At 38.0% G+C, this 20,482-nt stretch overlaps 2 protein-coding genes and 2 non-coding genes across 4 annotated transcripts in view; 1 reads left to right on the top strand and 3 right to left on the bottom strand.

The window, feature by feature from the left end:
- The window catches only part of LOC120444348 (semaphorin-1A), a 133,283-nt gene extending 127,315 nt beyond the window's left edge, over nt 1–5,968 (bottom strand). The window contains exons 1-2 of the mRNA XM_039623931.2: nt 5,411–5,968; nt 3,747–4,441 (exon numbers count right to left, since the gene is read on the bottom strand). The gene's annotated coding sequence lies outside the window, so the exon portion shown is untranslated. The remainder of the gene's footprint in view (nt 1–3,746; nt 4,442–5,410) is intronic.
- Nucleotides 5,969–7,275: 1,307 nt separating this feature from the next.
- Trnad-guc lies at nt 7,276–7,347 on the bottom strand. The gene has a single exon. It is a non-coding gene; the product is annotated as a tRNA-Asp (tRNA).
- Nucleotides 7,348–7,484: 137 nt separating this feature from the next.
- On the top strand, nt 7,485–7,556 carry Trnad-guc. Its single transcript has one exon. It is a non-coding gene; the product is annotated as a tRNA-Asp (tRNA).
- A 138-nt stretch (nt 7,557–7,694) lies between these two features.
- On the bottom strand, nt 7,695–20,318 carry LOC120455089. Its single transcript, XM_039640966.2, has 6 exons — nt 19,981–20,318; nt 13,234–13,409; nt 13,039–13,100; nt 12,226–12,403; nt 11,826–12,058; nt 7,695–8,697 (listed from the first exon to the last, which is right to left on the bottom strand). Exons 2-6 carry the CDS (start codon nt 13,251–13,253, stop codon nt 7,910–7,912), a joined length of 1,281 nt encoding a protein of 426 aa, XP_039496900.1. The 5' UTR covers nt 13,254–13,409; nt 19,981–20,318; the 3' UTR covers nt 7,695–7,909.
- Nucleotides 20,319–20,482: the final 164 nt, after the last annotated feature.

Genomic DNA, 20,482 nt, shown 5'->3' with positions numbered 1-20,482 from the left:
TATATTCATGGGTTTTTCTATTGTGCCAGTGATTTTAGATTAAGTGGAAATTTTAATTGCGATTTTATTGTCCTCCCCAAACAAATTCCAATTTGTGCACTCAATAAATTTTTATGCGGGCAAAGTATTACATTGCATATGTTATATTAGAACACACAAGTTGCCATTCATGTTTGCTGAGATTACGTTTTATATAAAGTGAAACTTACACAAAGTATACAATTTGTTATCAATAAACATGACTTTCATGTTGTTTTTCGGCGAAAATCAATAGATTAACTTTGTGTTTTTCTCTTTTTTTTTGGATTTAATTAAGCGAAATCCATTTGTCCCTGCCATCTGTCGATTTTACCCAAATCTACGGTAGGTGTGGCCGAGATAGCAGCTCGAATTGAGTGTCAATGATACCGTCAGTAAATCAATCATTTTGGCCAGCCAGCCAGCCAGCCAGCCACTTGCGGTCTTAATTTGGTCAACACGCCAGCCGAGGAATATTTTATTTTCTTACCTTGGCTTCGCTATTTGTTTGTCTCTGTCCTTTTATTTATAAGTGTTTACTTTGCTTTCCTGTTTGCCCAAAAATTCTTCGACTTTTTTGTTACCCACATTTCATTTTTGCAGGGCTGACAAAGAAAAATGATTATAATCAAATAAATGACGAAATTCTTTACCGAATTTTCTTCGTTTGGTAAATAACAAGCATTGATATTGTGCCGATATTGATGGCATTTGTAAGTAATGTAAGTAATTTATTTTCTTTGCAATATTATCTTACTTTCTTGAGTTTCATAATTAAATCATGTCGATAAATATTGCCACCAATCCGCTTGCACATTTTATTAAGAACTGTATGCTGTTTTCTTGCCAATGGAGAATAAATCCTGATTCCAGCCAAATTGGAAAAAAATAGGGCATGGAGAGAAAAAGAGTTAAAATAACATTTTAGACTCGTGTATCTTGATTAGTACAAAACGCCCACAGCGCAGATCTGGAAAAACGAAACGAATTCAGTCTTTTTTCCTTATTTATCCCTTTCTGGGTTGTTGGCTATAAATTCCGGTAAAAGCAACTCCAGCTGCATTGCGTATTAGTCAGATTACGGAGGCAACAAAATAGGAAAAACATCACCAGATACAGATACAAATGCATAGAACCAACGAGCGAGATTTAGGCCGTAAAATAATTCATGAATTTATTGAAATTTATTAGCATAAGCATGGGGAGCATTGCTGGTTGGAATGTCTAGAAAAAGTATCTCATGGATGCGACGCTACATTTTTTTTGCTCTTATTGCCAACTTGCAGTCTGGTCGAGATGAAATCGTAGAAATTGAATTGAATCGCTTCGAAGTTGGGGGCAAATAGCAAATGGCAAATGGCAAACGATATGCGTATCAATGGATAACAAAACGAGGAAAAATTGTATCGGTAGACAACAGCATAGCATCAGTAGACAACTTATACAAATAGCAAGCATGGCAAAAGAAGAAAAACAGTCCAAGTGCTACCAAAACAACCAACTGAGAACCAGTTAGCTAGACGGACAGAAACCGAGTTCAGTCAGTGATGATTATTTGGTTGACGTCTATTTGCATTTACATTTACATTTAAGTTACCCAAAAAATGATCAGCAGTTGAATAAATATGCAGTCCACTTTAATATATACTTCAATAAACAAACAAATTAGGTTTAATTTTGAATTGCTTCATAATAATCATATAGTTATGTCTCGGATTGCAAAACTAAAGTATTTAATTTTTGTAAATTTGATTACTTTACGCCACAAAGTATATAATTATCTGTGTTTCTGCCTATTTTTTTAGCAGTTTTGCGTGCCAACTCAGTTTGAATTTGCCTGTTAATCCATCTATATGTTGGTCTGCTCATTCAATTTCTTTGGTAGTGATAACTTACTGCACGACTTTGGCTTTTCTAGTTTTGTTTGTTGGGGAGATGGGGGATTTCCACCACCCACTACGCTCAGCACCCGCACATTTAACTGAAATGTAACTTTTCCTTCCGAGGCGCTGTTGTTGTTGCGCTTTTCCTTGGGTCTTTCTTTCTACACATATTTGTGTATCTTGAACGCGTTTCGTTGTATCTACTTAAGGCAGCTTAAATATTTGTGTAACATAATACAAAACATACGGGCTTCTTTGGTTATACTTAGATACATAGATTACATACTTGGCTGGAAGAATGTGAAATGGGTCTTGGAGTGGCGAAGGAGGTTAAAAGCCAGAAGTACACAGTCATCTTAACCACAGACTAAGCTCACCCGCCACTGCACAATGGGAAGCAAATCAAATGTATTAAAAAAATATATAATTCATTAATGCGTAAAACATTTAATAAGAGAGCATCAAATTACCATAAGAACTTGGGATAACATTTCAAGAAGTGCCCATTTACAAAAATGAAAGATTATGGGGAATCACAACTGGAGAAACGAAATCCCATTAGGGTAATCTCGGCGGATTAGCGTAGATGGCTGTCTGTTAAATTTCTAAATATGCAAGCGATTAAAAGATTAAAGCTATCAAAAGCGATGTCGAAGACCATTTCTTCAATCGAAAATGTATGGCACAACGAGAGTAAAGAATCACGGATAGGAAAAGCAAAGATTACAGCTGGGAAATCGGCTAAGTAATGCAGACGTAAATGCGGGTGGGGCAGAACTAAATCAGATTCTCGAGTCGAAAACACGTTGTTCTGTTTTTTCTGCTTGCGTGTCAATGAGTAGACGCTTAACGGATTGAGTACATACTACTCCATGTAAAATAATTCCGTTTTTAATAATTTCAATTTATCGAAACCAATAACAAGAACTGTTAACCAACTGAAGAACAGCTCTTAAATAACATAACTTAAAATACCTATACTTTTAAGGTTTTATTTGAACGCAACCTAAGAACTTGTTCAAACTAATATCCTTAAGATTTCACTAAATAGCTACCACATTCTTATCAGCATTTTCAAATCACCAGTTTACCAGTTTGTCCCTTTTGTGTGGTTTCTACTGTAGCCGTATCTTAAGTGTTTGGTTCTCCTTTGTTTCGCCGTCTGCCCAATCATCTGCTCCACTGTGCTGGTATCAGCGTGCTTTGTTTACATTTCAAATGGAAATCGCTCCGTTTTGTATCTCTGTCTGAGCTCCGATATCTCCTGCTGTGTGTAGGGTCCGAGTGAATTTGAGTCTGTCTGCAAAAGTGCATTTCAACCATTTTCTGTTCGTCCTAATGAGTCTCGTCCCATACTCGAATCCACACCCTTGCAGTCGTGTGTGCGGCGTACGCAAATATCGAAAACGACTTTTGTTGACCCCTACCAAGGTATGTCCTTCCTTATCCTAGAACGTGGCCAAAGGACAATACGTGCGCTAAATATAGATATTCCCCGGCACGACCGATGTGCATTCACTTATCCCATGGACAAAACTAGATTTTTGGGAGCTGGAGATAACGAGACCAGTGTTAATGGAATTTCTAACATGCCAATGTATGTTGTTTAAATAGTTGCTGATTTTCCGGAAAATTAAACGATTGGTCTTAATCGACACTTAATTTCCTTCAATTGAAAATCATTAATATATATTTGTTTTCAGTATAAAAACATTTAAGCTTTAAAGTTGTCTTTCTTTACATTTATAAAAAACACATTCACACACTGAGAAAAATCTTAATTGATTTAAGAACATGAGGCACTTGGGTTTCATTAACTAATAGGATATTTCATTTCGAGCTTACCTTTCCAAGAACTGTAAAATAGAATGGATTTTTGTTCAAAAGTTGAAACTCCTTGCACGTTGGGATCCAAAATTTTCGGAAGATTACGCAATTGATTAGTCCCAGCGAGTCCTGTTTATCGTTTGTTTGCTGACATTGATCGATTGATTGGGTTGTTGTTGTTGTTGTTGTGGTTGTTCTGATAGCTCGATTATCGATTTGCACACACTGACGACGACGACTGGTGAATTGGAATTTTTTGATTCGCACCGATCGCTTGTCGTACTTAAACAAATTATAGACACTTACACGAGACAACACCGAAGAACACAAATTTGTTATATTTACTTTATACGCAGATTAATGCCAGCGGACGACGATGAATAATAGGATAACAGCAAGAACAACAACAACGATGCACGACGACGACGACGACAAATATTGTACATATGTACAGAGGATACAAGGACTCACGCACACAGATGCAGGCGCAGATGCACGGGCGCGATAACGGTTATATCGGCTATATGAACGGGCGAAACGGCGAAGGGGGGCGAGGCGATACGGTCGAATTAACGCGACGGCGATTATCCGTTAACGGTACCGGTTCTTCATGCGATAAGTAGGCTATGAATGCGTTTTCTGAGCATATTTCCTTGGTTTCTTCGTTTGCTTTATTCAATTTTGCCTTATTCACTTTGTTTCTGGCTTAAATACTGTGGGGATGGGAGCAGAAAAACTGGATTAGATTTCAGTTTCTTAATCCAAAGTTATGGCCGCAGGCGGAGCTAATCCTGAACATTAATTTCTGGCACAGAACAACATATTATGTTAACAATTTTGAATTGAAATCAGTATTTTTAAAAATTTTGTAATCTTTTAAACTAATAAAAGGGCGTTGAGAAATATTAATCCAAGCCCTTTTAATTAATAAAAAACCTTTTTAAAATCCCATGGAATTTACAACTTCTGCTATTTTCCCAGATTAATTTCTTATTATGACAACAGTACTTTAGTTTTTTTTTTCGGTTGGCAACGCGCTGCGGACAAAGGACAACGACTGCAGAGAGATGCGAATGGGGGGCACAAGGCAGAGCCGAAAAACATTATGCGGGGGGTGGGTGTGTGTGGGGAAGAGAAACAAGAGAGAGCTGCTCTCTCTCTCGCACTCTCTCTGAGTCGGTGTGTGGCCAATTTGAAACGCCGCGAGAATGAAATGCAGCGAAACGAATGGTGGGCACAAAACGTGTCCAGGAAAATAGAGAAATAAACAAAATATAAAAAGGATAATCCAGCCAGGAAGGGTGGGTTAAAGAGAGAGCGAGAGAGTGCCAGTACTGTTCCATTGCCAAAACGTACACAAAACAGAATACAAAAGCCTGGCTCTCCTTCCAACTCTGTCGCCCTCTCGCTCCCTCCCACAGGATGGGTGCGCGCCAGGCGAAAAATCAATGAAAAATATGGGGAAAAATTGCCGAAATTGTATTTTTTTTGGATTCGCTGCGTTGCGGCCTAAACTTTGGGGGAAACACAGTTTTCGTAATTTTCTTTTTCTAATGTGCCATAATATTTCAACTTTTATTGCGCTTGCCAATTGCAATTGGGCAATTTTCGGCTTTATTATTGTTGCACACACGCACTCACACTAGCACTCGATTGCACATGTTTCTCAATTGAGCAATTACCAATTTATTAATTAATGTACACAATGGACAAATCACTTTTCACAATTGCCCCCTACACAAAGGTTGCGGTGCTGGAATTTGTTTATCAACGCGAAAGATTGAGATATATCCTCGTCGAATTTACGGAAATAAACAAGAAAATATCTTGAAAAACAATATTTTTACAAGAAACCAAATTTCGTTTTTTGCTGCGTTTTTCCGGCGATTTATCCAATATTTTTGTTTATTTATTAATGCTGTTTTCAGATATTTTCCAACCGGAGCAACGCGCTGCAGCAGCGCGGGCGTTAAATTTTCGAATGAAAAGAGAACTGGCACGAAAGAGAGATGGCACTTTCTCTGGCGCTAGTGCATTTGCGCGCGTTAGTGCGTTTTCCAGCCGTAACTGCGATGTCGCGAACGGTCACTTTTTTGGTTCGACGTCAAACATGTCCACTCTCTTTTGTTCTCACTCTGCTCTTCTCTTAACAGCTGGTCAACAAACAAATATATAAATTTAAAAAAACGCACACAATTGGGAAATTATTAAATTGACCTAAATATACAACAACCAATTTCAAAAAAATTTTTAAGAACATATGACTTAAAATTCCAAGTACGCATAATTTTGTTTAATATTGCGGAATGTAATATAATGTATAAAAACAAAAATCGTGGTTTTTGTGTCCTTTATTGCGAACAAAGCTTAAGAGAATTTTCAAAATGAATAGCTCTCTTCAATAAACTCTCTCCTCTCACTTTCTTTCGCCTCATAAACTTAAACTCCCCCTCACAAAAATCGGCAACAAAAAGTTTTAGTTCTCTCTCGCAGTGCTTAAAATATTTATGTTATTTATTTATGGAATTCATAAAAATTTTAAAAGTGAAATACTATGTAAAATACATAGTTTCTTGATAGCATTTTACTTAAAACAAAAATAGTGCTTATAAAAGTTCCATCGTTCCGCTCTCAGTAGGCGGGTGCGACTGCGCGTGTCAAGGGCGTTTGTGTACGAATTTTTAATAGCAACAAACTGGGGGCACGTGCACAAAAAAAATAATACAAATAAAATAAAAAATTAACACTTTTGATTTCAGAAAAATGCTCAAATAATTAATGATAGTTTCAAAGCTTGACGAAGAATTTAAAGGCTTTGCTGTAAGCCCTATAATATTTCAAAACATAACATCAGAGGTGTACCGGTTTTCAGTTTGGTACCTAACTGGAACCTGGCAACTCTAATCTTTTCCTATTTGGCTCTCTCTCTCTCTCTCTCTTAAAAGTTGCGCTCTCTGTTTTGCCGGCCGTTTATATGTATTGCTTTATTTATAATTTACAATTTAACTAATTCACTTGCACGAGCTTTTGTTCATATTTATTTTATTCACAACTTAAATAAAATATAGGTAACTTTTTTATTTATTTAATATGTTTATAGAAAAGCACCTCGCAAATAAAACAACCAGAATGTTTTGTTGTACAAACACACACCAATACGACTGAAAACTGATGGACCAGCGTTGCCAGTGGGATTTTCTACAACCAGCGCTGCCATGCTGGGTGCTAACTTGAATTTGTTCGGGCTTCAGTTACCCCGTGAAGAAACTTATTTATTCGTATTGAGCGAAAACTTTTGTATGAACTATTTTTTCATATACATATATATTACATATATTAGTATTGTTTTACCAAGATTTATTATCCTTATATGATGTAGCATTATATAGAACTGTTTTTCTAAAACTTGTAATTTATTACGTATTACGAAAATGACAGAACAAATTTTTAAAAGATAGGTAAAGTTTTTGTTTATTGAGTACAAATAAATAATAAATGGCATTTGCATATAAATAATATAAAAAAAATGTAAAAATTATTTACATCTCTCCCCGACGGGGAATTGAACCCCGGTCTCCCGCGTGACAGGCGGGGATACTAACCACTATACTATCGAGGATGTTGTTTGTGTTTTGTCAGACAATCATCTAGACATAGCACTCTGCCTTCACTGTAAAAATGTGAACCGATCGAAATTGAAACAATCATTCATACTGTGTAAGCCGAAAAAGTGAGTTTGACACCCATTGTTCAACATCCTCGATAGTATAGTGGTTAGTATCCCCGCCTGTCACGCGGGAGACCGGGGTTCAATTCCCCGTCGGGGAGAGATGTAAGTCACTTTTTTTTAAATTATATTTATTTTCAATATAATCATAAATACATACATACATATATGTTTGTCAGCTAAATACAAATATTTTTATAAGTGTATTTATTTTAAATCTGTTATTGTTTTTCTTTTTGGATAAAATACAATTTATTTTGTAATATCAATCATTAATTCAAATTGAAGTACATCCGAATACTGAAGAATTGTTTGGACAAGGTCATTGCTTAGAAGATAATACAGAAATCGCATAAGCAGGTACTAACGGCTAATACATATTAGACATTAAAAACATGGACAAAGTGGTTAACAATTATATAAATGTATATATATATATGTATCTGGAGGGCGATTAGTCAACCTGCTTGCCCTCGTCGCGATTTCTTTTGAAGGACACGGAATGGATAAGTAAGGGCGGTAGATTTCCGCGCAACATCTGGAGTCGTTTGCTCTTCTCCTTCTCTGGGCGACGCAGCTCATCCTTTGAGGAACCGGGCGAGGCAGAGGACGAGGCGATAGATGGCGACATGGAGGCCAGTGAACTGGCGCCGGGCAGGACCTCAGAGCTCTGGGTCAATAGCATGGCAGATCGACGGAAGTAGCGCGGCATGGAGTAATCATCTTGTGTGGCCCGTGCAGCATTTGCGGTCTGAATGGAATATAGACTCTGCGACACCCTGTACTTCTCGATGGTGGGCGTGTCCTCGTAATTCTTCGGAAGATTACTGAACGAGATCGATGGTACCTCCGGCGTCATGCTGATCTGGCTGCTTCCGGTCATCGTACCGCTTATGGAGAATATATCCGTCTCACTGGCCGACGAGCGGACATGCATGTGCGGAACGCTCTTGGCGGATCGCAGGATCCGTTTGGGCGTGGTGGTCAGGCCACTAGGATTGGACAGCAGATGGGGATGCCGGTCGATGAGGCGAGGTCGCAGCACCACCTCCTCCATGACCTCCTCCTCCTCCTCATCATCATCGGCCTTGTCATCCTCCTTCTCCTCCTCGGCAATGGCCTCGAACTTTTTGGGAGTAAGTGTCGTTTGGCTACCCGAGGGCGAGCATTCGGCAGAGCTGGGAGCCAATGTGAAGGTGATTCGCTTCTCAGCCGATCCTGTTCTCGCATCAGTGGCATCTCCTGCAAAGAGAAGGCATACTCATCTTAAACGGTGTTAACTAAAGTAACTAAATCCTTATAATTTAGAGGTATTGTTCTGATTTTAATGTACCCAAATTAGCCAACTCTCGGAAATGACAATATTAACTTTGTAAGACCTCAGTAACATCAAGTTGGCGGGAAGAGTTGGAAAAGTAGATGACAAGTAAGACGCATAAAAGGTTGGCAAACAAGATAAGGGTTGAGTTCATGGCAGATAGGAAAGATATTTGCAGATAATAAGTAGCCCTCGACTTTGGCTAAAATGGAAGTTTTAGAGTCGGAAATCACTAAAATGTAACAATGATAGAAGAACTACGTTTTTTTCTTACTTGCCATTTTTTGGCTTAACTGTACTTTCAAAATTTGAGCATTTAAGTTGACTTTTAAATGTCTTTTTCACAGAAAATATATCAACTTAACAGATACATGCAAGCATCAAATGAATAAAGTCGCACGATTTTCTTATCAGTATTGAATGTAGTAATCATTCTGATTCAGTCAATATCTGCAATGCAAACAATTTTTCTTATTTGGATAACTAGAATGCGCTTTGAAGGCAAGCCATTGTCAAATACCAACTTATTAAATTCTGTTTTCTTATTTATTTGTGAAAATAAATTAAAAGTACGAAATTTAGCTAAAGATTAAACTCGTTATATTATGTAACAAAGGAGATACCTACATATTAGTTAAAATTAGACTTTAATAATTCTTAATCGGAAACTAATTAGATCCTATTTCGAGAAAGCAAAATGAGTTAAGCGATAAAAGATGACGTATTTAATTATTAACGATTTAATTATCGTCTAGCCCCCGACAATGAACGTCAGCTTTATAGGGTAAAAGGTGCTGACGAAATTATATGATGTAGATGGGGAAATACCTAAAAAAACGGCTATAAATGAATAGGAGCCCTCGACTGGCGAATCGGAAAAGTCATCCCACATCGGCCACAGAACGTGATGACTACGTGAATGTAGTTAAGATATCATACACACGTATAACAATATAATTTACAAGTATAAATAAAATAGTCCAGGGCATAAAACATGCATGACAATTCTGCGAAATTGGGGTATTAATTGTTTATTGTTCAATTTCGTATTGATCGTTGTTAATGTTTTGTTAAATCGCGAAATGAAACCTGAGATTATCCGAACATATAAATAATTAAAAGCGATTTGTTAAATATTGATACATACAACACCTGTTGTTTAAATATTTATGCCTACTCTCTTTGAAATGGAGACGATCATTAATGTATTGAGGTAAATACAAATCTAAGCCATTAAGTATACAAAATATTAACGTTGAGTTTATTTTCTATAGAGGTACTCATGTTGAGTGGTTGCTTCTTTTTTAATTAAACTATACCAGAAACGATGATACATATAAATAATCAACTTTTGTCGGAGTTTATAAATGAGTTTCTTTAGACTGAAATGACAAGCACCACACATCTACAAACTTGACGGTTTCTGTGCACCTTTACTTTTATCAGCTGAGGAAAAGCTGAGGAATCGATCGTTAGCATGCAAAAACTGATTACCACCTCGAGTCTCTTATCTATAAAAAATATACCCATACGTGTATTTTGGACAATATACATAAATGGGCGAAAATATTCATATTGCCTATGTGTTTATTTGCTGTTAACACACTTTTATGGTCTCGATAAGAAAATCGAAATTTGACTAATTGGGTTCGCTTCGTTCTGCTGATGGAATGGTGCAATGATGGGCTTGGTGGAATAAGTTGGGCGCAGTGATTAACCAATTTGCGAATATTGCTATAAATCATTGGCAGGCCTAATAGTCCATTAGATCATCTCCAATTGGCTATGCTTTTATCTCTCTTCCCAAATATGATATCAAATGTGTGACGTACAACAAGATATTTTTCTGTTTTTATCTCCAGATGACACCGGCACTTTAAGGTGCTGTCTGCGTCACTGAGAAATAAAATTGTTAATTAAATCTGGCTTCAGATCCAGATTTGTTCCTCTCCCCTTTTCCTTGTTGGAGGTTCGAATGAATGAATGAATATTTTTGAAGCTAAATGGAGTTAATGGATTGTGAGTCATGCCTGCGGAAAAGTTTTGACTGTCAAATTATAATAATTGTTTGGGCAAATATGACATATGCTTTTTACATCGTCATGAAAACTCGTTTAAATATTATTTCTGCGTTTTTTAGGTTCCCTTTTTGTTTTGAATTTGATTAGAAGCTCAGATTTTTTTAAGGATTGACTTCGAAGTTTCTCAGTGAAATTGTTTTAACCACTTCTGAGAAATCTCTCTTCAAGCTGAACGCTTTGAATGTGAATATGTTTGACTAAGCGATCCCAGTCCCAAGCAATTAGTAAAAGCTGTTGAGTAATGCCAACTTGACGAACAAAGCAATTGTTCAAAGTGCACAAAATAATTAGCTGAAATGATGGAAAACACGATTTAAAGGCAAAATGATGTATTCAACCGAACTTTTCTCTAAATATAAAGTTAGTCAATTAAATTGGATAAAACATTTCAGAATGTGTAACACCGATAATTAAGATGTGGAGCGTAAAAGTGAAACCCAAGCGAAATTTTTGTTTAAAAACTTTATGAAAATCATACTGTTTGCTATTTGTCACTTAGGACTAAACAATTACAAGGTCCAACAATTAAGACTTAAATGGTAAACGTTTAAGTTAACTTAAGTTAGCCTACTTATGAGTATAGATAATACTAAATGCCAGCCACACTGGGCCTTGCTGTCTCTTTCAAATATTTGTTGGCGTTGTGTATACTCGTCGTATGCGATATTGGCAACACTTATAGCTAATTAGTTAATAATATTAAGTCACATTTTGGCGATATTGATCACTCTCCCATCGATTATATCCGCATTGCGAGAGTTCCTCAATCTTTGGCACAAATACTGCTAGTACCCATTGAACCCCGAAGCCCATCGATGCCATCAATGTCATCGGGTCTCAGTTCAGATAGAACTTGACCTTGGGCACACCGCTGGAGACGATGCTGCTGCTGCGGGTGCTCTTGCCGCTGCTTTTACCATTACCAGCACCACCCAAAAGTGGGGTGTGTGCACCACTGGGGCCATCATTACCTTCCAGTCGCCGCAGCAATCGATCCTGATCACTGAGACGCGGTGTTGTCGGCATCTCGCGATTCGGCGAATGGATCCCGGCCAGATAGGTCTTGGTGCTGATCCGGTTCAGCTTGGTGGGCTGATGGTCCTGGAAGATCTGCGAGTTGGCAAACACCGCCAATATCTCTGGCCCCAGGTTGGGCACATTGATCTGCGTCTCGCGGCGATAGTCCTCCTCGTGGATCTTGGCGCTGAAAGGGCCACAAATGAAAGTAGACATTGATTATATATACATATGCCAATTGTTATTGCCAACAGTAAGCGAACACGAGCATGCCAATTACTCGCTAACCGCCAGCCTTCCAAACAAAGTGCGAAATGCGATCTCTGGAGCGGGATTTGATCTATCAATTAGTACCTCATTAGGCTCAGGCCCAGGCTCGAGTTGCCCTGCCTCATTTGCGGCTGATCGCAAATCGGCTGGGGCACCGTCAGCGAATTATTATTATCCGCCGATGTCGGCTGTATGCGTCCAATAATCTGGCCATTCTTTCTGGATGCCAGGTAGTCCTCGTCCTCCTCGGGATTGTAGTTGGCTAAGGGACAAGGAGGTGGCGAAATTAGTACATGAAATAAACAAATCATTTTATAAACAAATTTGTTCTAGAAACTTCCCAGTCCTCTCCTCTTAAATTTCATTTCCAAACAGAAAGTGAGTCTTCTACGGAAACCGAATTTGATCGAAATTATAAACCAAACTCTACCATTCACGCGTGAAAATTTAATTTGGAAACATTATTAATTTTAATTTGTTTCTTGTTAAATAACGAAATATTTCTTGTCATTCTACATAATATGTATGTTAATATATTTATGTAAACAAAACTCTGCGCAGCTTACTAAAGCGAAACTTTTGAAGACACCCTCTATATATGCAAGTTTGGCCAAGACTGCCATATAACTGATTTATCTGCCAATGTTTTTTTTCCTTTTACGTACTCGTACTCGATTCCAAATGCCAAACACGTTAAATCGCGCGAATTCGCGCAAAATCGCCGTAGCATTGTGCGTTTCAAGATCTTATTAGTTTCTTGTGTGTGTGTGTTGCGCGCGAAGAGAGTGTGTATCTGTATCTGTATCTGTATCGGTATCTGAGTGGCAGTTCAGTTCAGGTAATCGCGACTAGCGCGTATCCGTCAACTGCCACAATCAAAGTAGCTGAAAAACTCACCGATGGATTCGTCGTAGCAGAAACGCTCCTCGAAGCAATTCCAGTAGAAATCTTCCCAGCAGCTACAAATGAAAATGCGAAAATAAAACGATTCGGAATGTGTTATTAGCCAAGTGAATTGTTGGCTCGAATGCGGAGCAAGTTGGTCAAGCGAGCGGTGGGGGGGATTGGGGGAAATTCATAGCGTTTACTCACTTTTGACAGCAGCGGCACATTTTGTTGTTGGCTCCCTCCTGCTCTTCCTCTTCCTCTTGCTTTCTTGACTTTTTTTTTGTTTTTACTCTCCGCTCGGACAAAAAAAGTGAAGAGAATCCGAGTCCGAAAATCGTTTTTTTGTGTTGTAACGTAATGCTTTGATTAATTTATGATTGCTGTTTGGGAATAATAAATTAAATTCAGATTTCTGCGACGACGACGAGTTATGTTGTTATTGTTGCTCCGCGGAGGAACGTGCGGTGCGTGTGACTCGTTCCAGAAATTTTTTTTCAGTGGCGAACGGTGAGCGTGTGGAGACAGCTTTTATCGGCACATGAAGTGGCCCCAAACCCAAATCGCGCTCTGATGGCGCTCTCCACCCGCTCTCCACTCTACACTGAGCGAAATTGGTATTTATTTATCTGAATTAAAGAGTAGTTCAATAGTCTCGTTTCACCAAAATATTGCTCATACGACACGTATACCATGTAGAACCAGAACCAAAAGTAGTAAATTCCATACATGCCTAATTTATTGTAATATTTCTCCCTTTGTTACTCGTTAAGTAATATATTGTATCGGAATAATTAATTTTTTACTGAGAATATTTTGTTAGTGGCTGTTATTTTGTTGAGTGTACGTGTGTGTGATAAAAGTGAGTGGATGTGAGAGGAGCTACTGGAGAAGGCTCTCTCTCTCTCTGCTTCACCCACTTTATAAACTCTCTCTGTGGAAGTGGAGCCGCGGGAGGGGGTGGTGGGCAGAAGCAGTTTTGGAGCCCCATTGATCGATCGCGCATGATATATTACTGCCAGAGAGTGATGATTTTGCGACAATTTTTAACTATGATTATTTTTTGGCGCTCTTTTTCTCTCCCGACTGAACAACGCCAACTCTCTCTTTTGCTCTCTTTTTGCACCGTGGGCCAGGTGGCGAGGCGCGTCCCCAACATTATCAGATTGAATGTGCAAGAATATTTTAAAATTTATGACCATGCGTTATCGCCTTTCTGTGCAGTTCAGTTTCAATTTCGTTGTCATTATTTCGCAGACTTTCAAGTAGCTTAGTGCGCAGGTTGTACACAGTGTTTACTTGCATAGCATTTATAAAAAAAAACCTATTAAATTTGACTTTTTAATATTTGTATTCAACAGTTAAAAAGCAACAAAAATAAAAAATTCAACATCCGTGAAGTTAAATGAATAAGTGAAATACAAGCGTGGACTAATTTTGTTCACTATGACCTAGTCTCGTCCCACTGTAACCTGTTGCTGTATTGTGACACCTGCTCAAGCCTTGCACTTCTGTCCGCGTGTGTGCTTGCATGTGTGTGTGTGGGCGTGTGTTGGTGTCGGTGTTGGTGGAGTAATTGAAACTTTTTAAACTTGCACCGCGCCAACACGAAGATAACCTCGCTACACATGTACTCGTGTTTGCCTGCCTGAGTTTACTTAACGCTTTGAACGATAAGCGTTTCTGCAAATTGAGGCCACATTCTCTGCACAGGTGGGTGGGCGCCCAGGGGGGTGGCATTGCGTTGGGTGGTGGGAGGTGCGGACCCACCTAAGGTTCCCAAATTGGCATACTTTTAGGCTGACGAAAAATCTATTGTACTGCTTTTTCACCCAGTTTAGCTGTGTAACTTCACCTCGTTGTTATCGTCGTTTTCTGTTCTCTACAATCTTATCAATAGATTGCAAATTCAGTTTTGTAAAGTCATATCAATAGATTACTAATTCAGTTTTGTAAGCTCTTATCGAAAGATTGCTAATTGAATTTAAACGAGTTGATAACGGCAACACCGAAACAAAGTTCAACAAACTGAACTGAAAATAGTTTTATAATATTTTATAGCTTCAAATTGCAGTTACATTGTCGATGTAACTTTCTTTGCACCTACTTGACAAATTTTGGTTGCTTAGATCCCATTTTTTGGTTTATCTCCAAGTTCATTCTATGAAGCTAATCTCTGAGTGCAGATAAGGTAACTACCCGATTTCACTTGACTTTAAGGTGTCAAGAACCAAGACACTTGTTTGTTGGTTGTAAAGATATGTTTAACACCGAAAGAAAAAACAAGTAAGCTTCTCCAGAGTTCATAGACCACAGCGAATCATGTGAGACCCAGATGCGACAATCGATCAATTGATTGTCTTTTGATAAAGCCGTTGCTATATTCATAGCATTCGAAGCATTCGGCGACAGTTGAATGGAAAAGCGCTCAACACTCATTAAAGTTCCTGCGATGACGAGAAAGGGGAAAGGGGGCGGGGCTATTTGGTAATTGAATGTCAATCAGCGGCGCTGAAATGAATAGCAGTCATTTAGTTGCTACCTTTCCGTTGCCACTGTTACTTTAAGCCGTGTAATGCAATTTGTTGATGTCTACACGTTTTGTGCGTGAAACTCATGCCAACTCGAAAGGCATTATACAATACACCACGAGGGGCGTTTGAGAAATATTGAACTTTGGGTAAGCTTATGGGATTTCAGAAACAACTGAAATTCCATATAATATATAGTGTATTATATAGTGAATATACCCATAGCCATTACATTAAATTCAGTCTTTGAATTTCAAAAATTTTGATTTTTTACAACCCACTTCTACAATTTTTCAATAAATATATGCACAAATAGGTTTTGCATAAAGTGTGCCTATTAAAAATCTCTATAAATTAAACCTAAATTGTAATTATAAATTATCTTGACATAAATTTGCATTACCTTGAAACGAGTCAAACAACTTTTGCTTAAGCTAAGTGTAAAAATCATAATTTGTGTACGAAAGCTTAGCCACTTAGTCAGCTTCGATTTGCCATATAGCAACCCTTTTCCGAGTCATTAATTGGGGTAAACAATTAAAGAGCATTCAGCAAAAATCATTTAAGTTGTCTCTTGTCTTTTTAATGGGCTGTGAAAAGTTTGCGATTCATATCTCGTTAAGTAAACCCGACAAAGCAAACAGCATTTGGATGTGGATTTCTCGTTCTTTATTTTTTTACCCTGACCTTTGAACTAGGTCGAAACTGAATTGTTTTGGTAATTTGAGAGAAAAAATCGCATGACACAGGTAAAAATTTGCAAGCGAATAACTTCCGCACAGAGTGCAAAACAAATTCAGCACCAAAACTGCGAACTGCGAACAATAACAATCGAACTACAATGTACAATTTCACGAGTCACTCGAGCGATGCATGCAATGCGCGAATTCTTTCAAACAACATTTTAATAAAAACGAAACTGAAATTCATATGCATAACCCATTTCCACGAGTCGGATTAGCAAGCGAAATTATTTCTGGGCTTTGATTGCACTTTTGAAGGAGCAAATCTTTAGCTAAGCGGTTTCAATTTGAAAAATTGATTAGTAAGTTGCATTTAGCATCTAATGCACTTTACTTAATTAACTTTTTATACGCCTATCAGACATCCCCTCACAACTTCAGCCCCTCTCTTTAATCATATAAAACATTTTACGACAAAACGAGTTTTGTGGCAGTAAAAAATATATATGTACATGCCCATATACAATATAATAAACGACGAAATGAACATTATCTAGAATCTCTCACTGGAAAATCACCGAAAAGTTCAAAAGCGTAAAAAACGTTGGTTTATTATTACTATTTTTTATTTTTTGCATTACCGGAGAGAAACGTGTATTTTAATCAACATGATCTATTATATTATTCATTATTCCATTTCTATCGTTAGTTTGCTAAGTAGAAATTCAAATCGAGCTCCCACTTCATTTAATTGAGCTTGGCATTGTTTGAGATATTGGCGAGGCTAAAAATGCACATATGTATGTATGTATGTATGTACATATATGTAGGCATTATAACTTATAAGGGTATCAATGACTGTAAAAAAATAAACATTTGCAATTCTCTAACAAGTTTTTAAGAATGTTGAAAACTTTCCCAGCCAAGAAAGGTGTAAAAAGGAGTTCCATAATAACAACTTTTATTATCACTTCGAGTATAAATATCTTAATGTGATTTACAACGCTTTTCCGTCTCCGAAAATCAACAGATGCCTGTTTATCTACTGCTATTGACTTTTGGATTAAATGCAAAGTGTCAATTACAATAACCCGTCAAATGAAATCGTTCACACGCATCGGGCATCACGGCATCACACTCTATAACTGCCCAGAAAGATCGAATCCAGGTGTCATTAACCGCAGCCCGCCTTGCAGCTTGAATATATATATTTATATGTATATGTATATAGTGCCTCGATCGGTTCATGGTAAACTAAAAACCCCTCAGACGACAAGTGGCGTGCATTGGCCTCGTTTCAGTTTTTAGGCTTTGACAGGCATCAGACATCAGACATCAGACAACAGAAATGCGACATCAGAGCCTGACTTGTATTGCGATCGAGTTGGAGCTGCATTTACTGCACTGCCGTCGAGTTTCACTTGGCAACTGAAAAGTTTCCGCACCCAGTCGTTTTCGCAACTGCAGATCGATTCTCGAATGTTTTTTCTATATATATTTAAGTTTTTGGAGCACGCGCAGTAGTCTCTGTTGATCTTATAAATTAGTAACTCAAACTCAAGCGTAATGGAGCTCACAAATATTTTCGATTCGTGTCTGTCGGCTCAACTTTCTGCCTTTATAACCATTTCGTTGGCATTTATACCTTTTACTGAACGAACAACAACGTGAAATTGAAATATACTTTGCATTAAGCTACCAGATAATTTAAGAAGGGAAGTATTGAAGTTATTCCGACCACAGCTTTATTTACTGAATGAAACCGGAATGAAATGTATAAAAATAAGTCAGCTTCATAAAAATCATTAATTAATATGGCAAAATAAGAGATTATTTAAGGATATTAAATCAGTCGAACTCGGAAGTGTATGTTCATACACCTTTACTCTTCTAAATACTTTTCAGACATGGAAACCAGAACGATTTTAAGATAATGTAATCCATCCCATTGAGAAATACATTTCACCTTGTTGCTCCACAACTCTTACCGCAATCAATTAATACACTAAAACAAAATGGAATTTGTATTCTTTTTCACAGAGATAATAGCTCCGATTAACAGCAAACGTTCTCTAAATTGTTGGCCCATTAATTGACGGGAGAAAAAAGACCCTGAATATAAAAGTAATTCCAGCGTAAGCGGGAAAATACTTTACGCGAATATGAATCGGTTCTCCAGAATACGAAATCCCATGACATTACATTTCCCTTCTAAATGCGGCTAGAATTGTTTTGTATTTTATTGTATATTTTTATGAATGAATGCAATTTATGTAGGCGAACCCCGTCGTTTCATTGTGATCTTTTCAGTTCCGCGATTTTGTATCTCAGGCGAGTGAGTCACAGGTGTCTCATAAGTAATTTTTACTTGAATCATTCACTCAGCACACGTCCCTCCGCCAAGATTCTTCCTTAAAATACATTTCGAGTATACGTATGTGTATGGGCACTTATCTCGGCCAAATCTGCTTGCCAAGTATTTTGTTTGTCAGTCCAAAAGCTTCAATTTTTTATCAGTAATCACTTGATTGTTCATGACCATATACATTATAGCAGCTATTTCGTCTGACGATAGTGCAAGTTCTCCTCACCACACAGTTTGCACTGCAAATGCAACGCTCGATTTCGAAAGGCGGTTGACTAAGTAACTTTGATTTTGAAGCGTATGGGTTTAACACGATAGCAGCACTTTTTCGGTTGTCTACGATTATTGATTAGATATGACATGACGAAAGGAAGAGTTTGGGAATGCTAGCGGCCAAAAAAAACTAATCGCTGGGATATATACAATCAATCAAAATTGTGTCGAAAGGCATGATAATCAGAAGCGGTTGTGGCCATTCTATATACTTGGTAGTTTTTCAAATAAGTGTATCTTTATCGTTTAGTTAGCAGAAGTTTTGAAACGAAAATCTAGATTAAAAACCTATAATATATAATGTATATTAGTCAGTTATTAGTTAGTAGTTATTAGTCACTTATTTTGCTGAAGTATGAATTAATCTATTTAAGGATTAAATGTGCGCGTACCAAGAGCCATAATTCAATGAGTCATAAACAAATTCACAGCTTCAAAGCTTTGAATGGTTGTAAATTGTTTATTTGGACTCGTATCTAAGGCGCTGAAGAGGTAAAATTTTATAATCGTTTGTTTATTAGCAACATTTTATGGACGAGACACATGACAAGGCAAGACAAATCAAAGTGAAATAAATAGCAAATATCGAACTGAATTGTCGCATTGCATTTGCAATGAAAACTGATGAGCACACCATGTTTTTTATGGAGATGCCTTATGGGATGCACGTAAGTGGATTCGCAGAATTCGAGAAAAACCCGGGCGTGACCAAAAACCGGAACACCAAGACTAAGACCAAGACCAAGTCAAGTGGCAGAATCTCAGCTCCCTGCAAGGCGCAAACGGTTTTTTCCAGAAACGGGAGGCAGAAAGAGTGCAATAAACTGCAACATAAATTCTTATGCTAACTAATTGCCATCATCTTTGGGCAGGGGGAACTAAAGGGGGGGTATGGGGTTCTACTTGTTCTTGGAAAATCACGAGGCTCTGGCTCAGGGTCAACAACGTGTTGTATGGCGCATTATTGGGCTTATTTTTTGTACATATTATTCTTGCCTGTATGGGTGTATTCAAGTGCGTTTTCAATTACAGGTTCTTAAACAACGCCGTGTTGTTGTACTTCACTTATTGTGTTTTGATTTAATTCCACTCTCACACTCACACGGATCGTTCACTTTGCAGGCGGCGGCTCCTTTTCAATTAGTTTTCAACTTTCAATCAACTCCTTTTTGTAGGCACTTTCTTTTCACTCACAAGGGTTTCGGTATGCTGATCCCGTTTGCAGTTCCACAGAACCTTTGTTGAAGACTGCGTCACACATGGGCGGCAGGAACACAAAGCAATTTTTGGCAGTGATCAACGCTTTGCACGCGAAATTGTCGAAAAAAAACACAGTGGGAAAAACGGGTAAGCTCGCCGATCGAGCTGAATGGCTACATATGTAGTGCGCGCACGTCTGTCGGGTTCAACAATCGTCGGCTGACTGACTGCGAATAAACCGGAGACAACAACTCCACCGGCCCCCGACAACCACAGCAACAACAACAACAACAGAAACAACAAAACAACACAAGGCAACCCCAGAGCCCCATCAAATCAAAATCCGATGGAGCATGAGCATAAGCTTTCGGAAGTTGTTTCAGACACACGATTCGCCGCCGTTC

Source organism: Drosophila santomea, chromosome 2L (genome assembly GCF_016746245.2).
Source record: "Drosophila santomea strain STO CAGO 1482 chromosome 2L, Prin_Dsan_1.1, whole genome shotgun sequence".
Classification (NCBI taxonomy): domain Eukaryota; kingdom Metazoa; phylum Arthropoda; class Insecta; order Diptera; family Drosophilidae; genus Drosophila; species Drosophila santomea.
Note: the sequence above shows the minus strand (reverse complement) of the source record. Positions and strands in the feature narration are given on the sequence as shown.